Here is an 11,170-nt window from a genome sequence, read left to right on the forward strand (position 1 = left end):
TTCAATTGGTGCAAATCATGTAAAATGTTTCCTTTCAGAGATCAAAGTGCTGAAGCTTCAAACACTTCATTGTTCAGTGAGGATGAACTGAAGAATCTGAAATCTAATTTTGAATCAGGTGGGGTGGAAAAGGTAACACCGCTGATACAGAAAAAAGTTAATGACCTGGACAACACAGAGCTGAACATTGCAGTGACAGGAGAAACAGGCGCAGGGAAATCCTCCTTCATCAATGCGATGAGAGGACTTCAAATCGATGATGAGGATGCTGCTGAGGTTGGTAACACAGAAACCACAATGGAACCAACCGGATACAAGCATCCCAGTTTGCCAAATGTTATTTTATGGGATCTACCAGGAATTGGAACAAAGAAATTCCCAGCGAATAAATACCTAAAGGAAATGAAATTTGAAAAATACGATTTCTTCATCATTATCTCGCACTGTCGATTCACAGAAAATGATGTAAAACTCACTCAAGAGATTAAACGGCTGGGGAAGAATTTCTACTTCGTTCGATCTAAAATTGATAGTGACCTTGATTCAATGAAAAGGGGAAGGAGGGAATTTAATGAAGAGGAAGAATTGGAAAAGATCAGGAGTTACTGTATCACGAGCTTGCAAGAGGCAGGGATCTCATCACCCCAAGTTTTCCTGATTTCAAACTTTGACCTGCATCTGTATGATTTTGACCTGTTAAGTAAAGTTCTTGAAGATGATCTTCCCAATTCAAAGAGAAGTGTGTACATTTTGGCCCTTCCCAACCTAACCTTGGAAATTGTGGAGAAGAAAAAGAAAGAGCTAAAGAAGCGAGTTTGGATGTTGGCATCACTTTCTGGAATATTGGGAGCAGTGCCAGTTCCTGGAGTCTCCCTTGGTTGTGATATTGGGATACTGATTGGAGGAATCGTACATTTCCGTAAATGTCTGGGTTTGGATGATGCCTCCCTTCGAAGACTGGCCAATAAGGCAGGGAAACCTGTGGAAGAACTGAAAGCTGTGGTGAAAGGTCCCATGGTGGGTGAAATAACTCCAGATATAATGAACAGATTAGCATGGGGAGTCACTGCTGTTGTCGTGTCTGGTGTTGAGCTTGCACTTGACGTCATTCCAGTTGTAGGATCCATCTTTGGAGCAGGATCATCGTTGCTTATGACCTACAAGTTGCTGAGTGGAGCACTGGATGATCTCACAGAGAATGCACGGAGAGTGGTGAAAGCTGCATTTGGGACGGATGAAAATGATCCAAAGCAAACATCAATTCAATGAATCAATGCCGTAGCTGATATATTAAAGGGGTCTAACACTGGACATTCATATTCCCTTTTACTGGCCCATTTTAAGAAACTATTTCCATGCTGTAGTGTTTTGTGAAAGATTTTGTCTAGGTGTAATCTAAGGAGAGAACCCAAAAGCTGTGGAGGCAAATTTTCCCGTTCCACTTGCCACAGGAATCGAAGTGGATGAGGGGCAGACCATAGGAAGGTACGTTGACCGCGAGTGGGATTTTCTGGTTTTGGGACAAGTGCGGCCGGAAAATCCCGCCTGTGAACTTTAAAGGAATCCAGTCAACATCAGAAATTCACGCCATCCATACAATTCCTTTCATTAAATACAATACCAGGAAATTTGCCTTGTTCCAAGAATTATAGAATCAGACCATAGGAGTGGCCATTCAGCCCATTGTGCTTGTGTTAGAAATGCTTGTATTCTTCATTGGCACTGAATCCATCACTGTCAATGTCCAGTCCCTTTTCTGCAATGTCCCTGATTGATTCATAACAGCATCATTACTGAAATGGATGGTCCTGGGTCTATAGTGGAGTCAAAAGCACTGGGATTATATGTTTTGTTCACCTTTTGATAAATTATTTGGCTATTTTTTCCTGCCTCATTTATTGCCAAATTCTATTCCCAACAGTGATGAGGTTAACAATGCAGTCTTTCTTCCGGCACACCCTGAACACAATAAAGAGATTTATTAAGAGGAAGTCAATTTTCCAATGTTTTTAAACCATTATCCACTTACACTGAACATCTGTCTCAGTCCTAGTTTTAGAACCATTGCTGCAGCAAACAGTGTCTGTTTGAAAAGGGATTAATTCTCTACCAGTCCAATGAATCTTGTTCTGTCCAAGAAGCAGCAGATTCCAAGAATGGAACAGTAAAGAAGAGGCACCAGCATCAGACTGTAGTCAGCAGTGAGAACACAGATTCCCTGTCATAGGGACACCACCCAGATATAGAATCATCCTTATCATCCCTCACACAGATGATCCCTCACACTGACCGTCCTTCATGCAGACTGTCCATCATCCTAACTTGGTGAAGAGCTGAGAACCATGAACAGGAAAACCTCTGGGAATGGGAATGAGAGGAAGTATGTTAATTATGAACATTCCTTTTATGACGTATTTTGAGTATTGCTGAGATTTTCACTAAAAACTACAAATGTTGGAAATCTGAAAAACAGACATGTTGAATGAACTCAACAGGCCTGGCAGCATCTGTGGAGACTAGAAATGAACATTTCTAGTCCAATATCACTCTTCATTGCTTCCAGCATACCCGAGAAATGGGTTTGCTGGTCAGGCAAAAATTCCAGATAATGGGGGGTCCTTTTACCACTGGAAGACAGCAAAATACTTGTAACACGAATGAATATGTGAATGCTCCAAAAGTAAAGAACATTATTCTTTGCTTCAAACCTTCAACTGTACTTTCAAACAAAAATTAAAATATAAAATAATGTAATATACATATATGGGAGAGCTTTCGAATTTCTTCTGGCTGGTAAAGTGACAACTACGAAGGGGACATCAGCAATTCTGGTTAGTAGAGAATTTGGCTTGGTAAAATGCCAGGTAAACACAAAATTTACTGTACTGTTTGCCACCAAACAAAATTGGCGCTTGATCCTCAGTGACTGATTGGAGAGAAGCAGATGTTACAGATGGTGGATTAGGATTCATCTGGGCTGGGGGTGAGTTGTACCACAGTAACAATCAATAACCTCCAGCCAATGCTGAACAACGTTACATAATCACTTCAACTCCATTGTGGAACAATGCCCTATGAAGCTCTGATTTGTCATAAACTCTTTGATTGGGGTTTGTGTCTCTATCCTCCAAAGCAGCCACTACCTTTCAGACATGCAATGATGCCATCTCTGACACTCATCATTATATGGACAACACATTGATCAAGAGAGTGAGTGAAACTCACTGTCAGAATGATGGCCAATACATTAGCTCCAGCTGGCTGGAAAGAGGAAGAGGAAAGTGACCTGAAATAGCAGCAGAAGAGCAGTTACTGTGGCAGGAGAAGTATTGGAATGTGTTACACTAACTCACTGGAACCTCATATGCTCCAATGTCACCGATATCAACAATGGATTAATATTACTGATGTGAACCGTTGTCTTCTTAACCTCCATTGCAGATATTTTGGTTCAACTTAATTTAGTTGACATTGACTCATTTGTATCATTTCTTGTTAGTTGATGAGAATGGCCAGAATTCCCTGATCTCGTTCGGCCTTCCCCCACAGCCAACGAGAATGGAAAATTTGGTGTTCAGCCAAAACTCCATTCACTGCAGCGGGCCTGGAAAATCACAGCTGTGGATAAGGTCAGAAAATTCCAGCCAATAACTCTGGAAATTGTTTGACATTAATTAAAGATATTTTGCTGTATTAATTGAGAACTTATGCTTATTGGTAATTTTCAAAACTGCTGGTAATCGAATCAAGTGAAAGTAATGAACAATTTAATTGTAACATTCTAAACATGGACATGATTTGTTGTATTGTAAGCCACAGTTTAGAAAACAGGTGTGTGGAAAATTCTGTATTAAATGAGATTCCACAACATTAGTGTTGCCAATCGTGTACTAACTTGGACAGGTAATATCCACACGCCATGTACTGATGCAATAAATGCTGAACATTTCATCTTGATGATTGTACTGGATTTTTTTTTTCACGAGCTACATTGAAGCAAGATTAGAAAACCATAAAACCATAGAATCCCTGCAGTGCTGAAGGAGGACTTTCAGCCCATTGAGTCTGCATCGACTCTGCGAAAGGTTATCCCACACTTTGCATATTTACCGTGGCTAATCCACCTAAATTATACCTCTTTGAACACTAAGGAGTAATTTAGCATGACCAATCCACCTGACCCACACATCTTTGGACTGTGGGAAGAAACCGGAACACCCAGATGAAACCCACACAAACATGGGGAGAATGTGCAAACTCCACACAGTCACCCAAGGCCGGAATTGATGCCGGGTCTCTGGCACTGGGAGACAGCAATGCTAAACAGTGTATCACCGGACTATGGAAAATGCTGGAAGATTTGAACATTTAGGTTTATGAGAAGGTGACTTGGACATGTTTGTTTTAGGAAAGTGTGTAACTTCAAGCTCTGGCTGGATTGGGAATTTACTTATGGCAGAGGAAGGGACTGTAAAATGGAATTAGATGACGTTAGGTTTCGTCATTGATGTCACATGTGAACACCAATCTATGTGCAATGGATTGCAAGCGAGATGTTAACTTTGTTCACCATTTGAGAAGGTCCAATGCAAAGCCAAATAAGTTTCTTCAAAATTTAATTGCAAACATTTTATGCACAATGGCTAATAATCCTGCTGTTAGTATCTCACCTCCTGACTTCCCAAAGCCTGCCCACCATTTACAGGGCATATGTGCATTGGAATACTCTCCACTTGCCTGGCTGAGTGCAGCTCAAATAACAGTCAGGAAGCTCAACACCATCTGGGATGAAGCAGCCCTGCTTGATTGCTTCTCCTTCCACTTGGAATGCTGCAAGCTGTAAATGCCAGGGAGGCTTACAAAATTCTGATCATGAAAGCTTCTTCTGAACTCCAGCAACCTAGTGAACCAAAGCTCTACATTCCGCAGTCAGTGCAGCCAATCACTTTTTCTGGATTCTCTACCAGATCCTGTCACATATGGGATTGGGGTGGGGTGGGGCGGGGGGTAGGGGAGGGGGTTCTGCAGAGCCCCAGGCACTTTCTCTTTTGTCACAGCTCTAGAGCTTCATCATCAGCCTGGGGATCAGCATTGGTTAAGTCTCCCACAGTCCTCTGAGGGTCAGAGGGCAGACTGCTGCTCTGATATTCGTACAGTGCTTAAACCAGGTGATGACCCTAATTCTGTAACTTGCCTCATGCCCTCTGAGGTGACAGTATTTGAGCTGGTGGAGAGTGTAGAGTAAGAGTGGGATGGTGCACCCTCTGAGAACCTCCATCCATTTCTTCCTCCTCCTCAGATTGGGGTATGACCCGGAGATAATAGCTGCCTGTCACTGCACTGACCATTCCAATGTAAGCCCACAGAGCCTACAGCTTAGGCACCTGTTTGTTACTGTCATTTGTAATTTCTAATTGATCCCCATTAGGCTCATTGCAGGGACTCATGTTCCTCCATGGGTGCTCCAGCCTCACCATCAGTGATGGCGCAGTCTTCCTGGTAGCCAGCCAGCTGCAGCATCTGTTCCTCCATGGTTATTAGAATGACAATTAGGGGACACTGCCACCAATCTGTGCCCTCTCTCTGAAATTCTGGGCCCTCTTCTGTGGAAATGCATGGAATGGGTTCATTATTCAGACTATAGAAATCACAATGTCATCACCTTGCCCGCTTGCTTCAGCTTCTAGGATCAGTGTCGTTCTGCCACTCAGCAGCAACCTTTCCACAGGCCGACTGTGCCATGCTGAAAACACTTTTCCCCTCATAGCCAATCTAGATCAAGAGGGCAGACTATCAAATAAGGTGGAAGTGAGGAGGACTGTCTTCTCTTGGAGGGTTGGGAGTGTTTGGAATACTTGTCCATAAAGTGCAGTGGAAGGTGAGTTTTTGAACATATTCAGAGCTGTGTTAGATGGAATTTTGATTGACAAGAGAGTCAACGTTATGAGGGACAGGTAGGAAAATTAAAGAGTTAAGGCCACTTCAGATCAGTCATAATTTTTTTTGTCATGCATTTGGGGAATTATTGTGTTGTGGCATGGTCCTTTTCGGAGGATAGTCATGTGATCGCTCTGTGACATGATCTGGGCCTCCGCAGATTGCCAGCAGTTGGGTTTTGAACACTATAATGTGAACATCTATTAAATGAACCTACCTGCTGCTTCGCATAGAGTCATAGAGGCTTTTAGCATGAAAACAGGTCCTTTGGCCCAAATTGTCCATGTTGCCCAGTTTATAACCACTAAATGAATCCCAATTGTCCACATTTGTCCCATGTTCTTCCATACCCATCTTAGCCATGTAACTGTCAAATGCTTTTTTTAAAAGGCATAATTGTACCTGCCCCTACTACTGCTTCTACCAGCTCATTCCAGACACCACCTTCTGTGTGGAAAAAATTGTCCCTCTGGACCCTTTTGTGTTTCTCCCCTTTCACCTTAAACCTATCTATACCTTCTAGTTTTAGACTCTGCTACCTTTGAGAAAAGATGTTGACTATATACCTTATCAATGCCTAAAACCCTTTTGTGCCAGTGTGCCTCCAGCCTCAGATATTATTGACCACTGAAGTAGGATCATGGGGCTGAATGGTCTACTGCTGCTCCGATTTTTTCTGTTCTTAATGTTGTCAGTCACCCTGATCCTGTGAAGAGGTTTTTTGATCTGCTTTTGGTAATGGATCCAGGTTTTCTGGACAGCTGCTGACTGCCTCCACTACTTCCTCATTTTATTCATTGAGAAAGTCTCTTCCCATCAGTCTTCAGTAAGAGGACTTCCTGCCTTGCTCAGCAGCCTGGAGGAGGAGATTGTCAATGAACTGTAGGCCACCTGGATTCTTAGATCTGCCAAGGCTAAAGTAGGTTCCACTGAGTTTAGTTTCTGTCCCAATGAGCTGTAGTGGGTTCAAAGGGACAGCTGTGTGTGACACTGTTTGCTGGAGGGCGCATTTCAGAACTGGGGGAGGTGGGTGTTTGTCCAAGGAATTTGAAGGGTGTTTCTGTAGCAACTTACTGTTCAATGATCATTTATGGTAGTGCAACTGTGTCAACAGTCATGAAGTCAATAGCCTAAGAAAAATATTTGGCACTGGCAACCTTTAAGCAAGCTATACCAGGGTCTTAGAAGCACGATGGTGAGGAGGTAGAGACCAATGTGAGGATGTTCATGGGAGGCAGGGAGGCCTTGTTCAGAGGACTTTCTGTTCTGCTAAAGCAAGGAGGCAGGGTGATGGCATGGAAACAGCACCTTAGCTGGTACTGATGAGGCAACCCTGTCACCCTCCACCCAAGTCTGAAACTCTGAAATAAACTTTGTAGACTTCTATGTGAGGGCAACATGATTCCCAGGCCTCTTTCCTAATAATTTCATGAAGCACATTATCTGAAATTTTACTAACAAAGACAAAGATACATTATTTACCAATATACTAATGAGAAATTATCTCTTGTGAGACCTGACTGTTGGAGAAGTCAGGTGTGGTGACAGACTGGTTCCAGACAGTCTCATTCTGCCTGGCATGGGCTCCAAGTGTGCGTGACATACTGTCCACCGTGACAGCACTGCGCAGGTCAGAAACTCCAGAGCATTTTATGAAGCCCATCTGGATCATAAATTTTGCAATTTGAATTTGGCAAGGGTAAACATGAGATTTTGCACTTCAAGTATGATTCAAATGACCCACTAGAGAGATTTTATCAAACAAAGTTTATTTAAGAATACGGTTAACATGTATAGAAAGAAAATTTGCAATACCTTTTACCCATTACAAACCAGAGAAAACTCAACCATGACATTGCATAAACTTAGCAGCTAAATACCGTTCCAACTAAAAAAACCCATAAATAAAACATTTGCTACTGGTTTAGCACAGAAAATACAAATGCTTACATGATGCTGGAATCCTTTGATGGATGCTGCAATTCTCTTGATACACACACAGACAAGCTTGAAGTTATCAGGGGGGAGAGAGAGAGAGACTCTAGTTACTAACTAGCAAACCATCTTCAAAACAACTTTCATTCCAGGAAGGCCAGGAGACTTGCTTCCAGCTAGCCGGCAGAATTTACAAGACCAAGGAGAGGAGAGAGAAAGCCTGCCTGCCACTTGACAACCAGGACAGCTTCTAACTCGAAACCCAAAACTACTACTGAATCCTTGGATTCTTCTGGGGAGGAGCCACCTGACTTTGGCTTGTCAATCAATCTTCCCCCTAACAGTGCAGGGTCATAAAAAAATCCCAGAAATTGCCCAAAGTAAAAATAAACAAAACTCTATTTAAACCATTGAAGCAACAGTAAAAGGACTTTAGCAGACAGCTCGGCAACAATAAAAACCCAGTGTTGCTTAACTGCAGAGAACATGATTTAAAAAACACAATTCTGAAATGCACACTATTGTCACAAGACAAGTAAATGTAATCCAAAGATTGAATGTCAAAGTAACTCCTTGAGGCTCTTCAATACCAACTACCACGCTTCAGGTATTTTAAACCTTCACCTGCACCCTTATTGGTCGCTTTGCCCATCATCTTCCTACTCTGACCGACAAAATTAAGGCTTCTCAGGACATGTTTCTTCATGGCTGGCATGTAATTGACCAGCCAATGTATACTTGATGCCAGGAGCCAATCCTGGGCATGAGTGGAAATCGCATCCACTTCTGATCCCATTAGTTGCGCTTCTCTCAAAAGGTAAAAGCCCGGGTCCTTGGCTTTTCTCATAACATTTCATAAATTTCTTATTTATAACCCTGACATTGTGGGCTCGATTTTACCATCAAGCTGCACCCGTTTTCAGGCACAAAAACTTGGTAAAGTTGGACGTGAGGTGAGTAACGCGATCTGTGCCCGCCTCTGCACCTGTTCCCCCTTTATCAATCGCCAAAAATGGCCGCCGTTGGGACTGCACCATTGGGACAGCATTTAAATTGATTTACTGGGCTGCACACTCAAACTTACCAGCACTTTCCCCTTTACCACAGCGTTCGCCCATCCAGATTTGGCGCAAAACAGACATGGTCCATAAAGGTCCAATTCAGACACTCCAGCTTCTGAGGAAGTATGTTCAGAGCTTCCAAGTGCTCTCTGACTCAGATTGGTTAGGGAGGCGGGTCAAATGGCTCACTGGTGTTGGGGGAGGGAGGCAGGTCTAATGGCTGTCTGGTGGGTTTAGGGAGGCGGGTCAGATGGCTTACTCGGGGGGAAGGAGCTGCGTCAGATGGCGCTCTGGTGTGGGGGAGGGAGGCGAGTCAGATGGTTCCCTGGTGGAAGGAGGAGAGAGATGGGTCAAAGGCTTTCTGGTGGAGGGGTTAGAGAGGTGGGTCAGCTGGCTCGCAGTGGGGGGAGGGAGGCTGGTCAGATGGCTCTCTGGTGGAGGGGGAGAGAGTGGGTCACATGGGTCTCTGTCGTGGGTGGAGGGAGGGGTCAGGTGGCTCTGTGGTGGGGGTGAAGGAGGCGGGTCAGATAAGTCACTGAGGGAGTAGGGAGGTGGGTCAGATGGCTCTCTGGTGTGGGGGAAGGAATGGGTCAAGTGGTTCTCCGGTGGTCGGGGGAGGGTGTTAAGGCAGGGGAGGTTTGTTGCTACTCTGTGAGTGATCGGTGGAGCAGAAGGAGGGGTCTGCTGCCACCCTGCGTGCGATTGGTGGAGGGGAAGGTGGGCAATCAGTCTGAGTAGTGAGGTGAGAGTGGGGGGTTAAGGGCATCAGTAACGTTGTGGGGATGGGACAATGTCTGAGGAGACCAGGGGGACACATGATCCGGCCCAAGAGCGATATGACAAAAGAATGTTTTTCTACTTTTTAGAACTGTGCATGCACAGTTGAACGCTTTCATCACTGCTGTAGGGTTTTGGGTGTGACAAGTACCACAGGCTTCTGCACCACAATTCAGAATCGCTGATTTTTTTTTCAGGCAGAGTCTGTATGGGGGCGCTGGAGAACGAGTCTAAAAGGCGGATCCGAAACACTCCCAGATTCAAGTTCGCCCAGCACTTAAAATCAAAATGGTAAAATTGGGCCCTGTATGTTTTATCGTATTTTTAAATGATGGAAAATGCCACCAAAATTTTATATTTGCTTATTGCCAGCTCCTAGGTTCAATTTTCATTTTCTTCAGCCTGCCTGAATTTCACCACTGGGATCTGAACTTGGCTGGGTCTGGCTTGTAATTTTGTTTCAACCAGTTTCAGTTTCCCTAGCAACCTAAAATTTACCTTTTACTTTCAGATTTAGATTTAAATTAAGTTCTAATTTCCCATGAAGACTGGTGATTCAATTTCCCTTTAATTTGATTCTAAGATAAAAAATACAAGCTTTTATACCATGGCTTCCATCAAACTATTTCTCCCCACCCTCCCCTCACCTTTGGAAAAAAAGATTTACCGTAGTGAATTTTTTTCCAGAAGCTTCAAAGTACAGTAAATTCCTAACATCATAAACATTTTAAAAATGACTTATTACAAATTGTATAGGTAACATGTGGTAAGACAAGCAAATTAACAATTAGTAGGAACAGTAGGCTCAATTAGAATTTAGCAGGATCCAAACATCATAGAATTATCATCGCTCTGGGTATTCATTTGTGCACATATATTCTCTTCAAACTTTGAAGGAGGATTCAATTCTCCAGATACCTGATTTCCATTTATGTTTGTATTTCAGTTTTCCTAGAGACCTGAATGTTCATAATGCTTTCAATTAGAGTCTGATCCAAAAAATACAAGCTTTGTAACTGTGGATTCTACCACGCACTGAATCTGGAGTCCAAGTTCAGATCATCAACTTTGAGACTCATACCAATGACTTCTGATCCAGAGGTGAGAGTATTGTCACTGAACAAAAAGCAGTTCTGACTGGTTTTTGGAGAGTAAAGAATCTGTATTCAGTGTCCTAGGGGTTAGTAACTGGAGAATTCAGGTGATTGACAAAAGTCAACACAAGGAAACATTTAGTTTTGCAATGAGTTGTTGCGATCTGGAATGCAGTGCCTGAAGCAGTTCATGAAGATGGAAACAGATATACTAACAGACTAAATAAAATGGATAGGTACTTCAGGTTAAAAAATTACAGGGCTATGGGGTAAGAGCAAGGGGAATTGTATTAATTGCCCACCTCCACCACAGCTAAAAAGAGCAGGATGAGCTGAACATCCTGCTAATAGAAACATAGAAACTAG

The 11,170-nt window shown here is 43.1% G+C and overlaps 1 protein-coding gene across 2 annotated transcripts in view; it reads left to right on the forward strand.

Moving 5' to 3' along the window:
- LOC145342108 (interferon-inducible GTPase 5-like) overlaps positions 1-2,627 on the forward strand; it is a 41,011-nt gene extending 38,384 nt beyond the window's left edge. For both annotated transcript variants that reach the window (XM_080187328.1, XM_080187329.1), the window contains one exon: positions 39-2,627. In XM_080187328.1, coding sequence (XP_080043454.1) covers positions 39-1,269 — 1,231 coding nt within the window. In that variant the 3' untranslated portion in view covers positions 1,270-2,627. The remainder of the gene's footprint in view (positions 1-38) is intronic.
- The last annotated feature ends 8,543 nt before the right edge of the window (positions 2,628-11,170 follow it).

Source organism: Carcharhinus amblyrhynchos, chromosome 4 (assembly GCF_965287045.1).
Source record: "Carcharhinus amblyrhynchos chromosome 4, sCarAmb.v2.hapA, whole genome shotgun sequence".
Taxonomy (NCBI): Eukaryota; Metazoa; Chordata; class Chondrichthyes; order Carcharhiniformes; family Carcharhinidae; genus Carcharhinus; species Carcharhinus amblyrhynchos.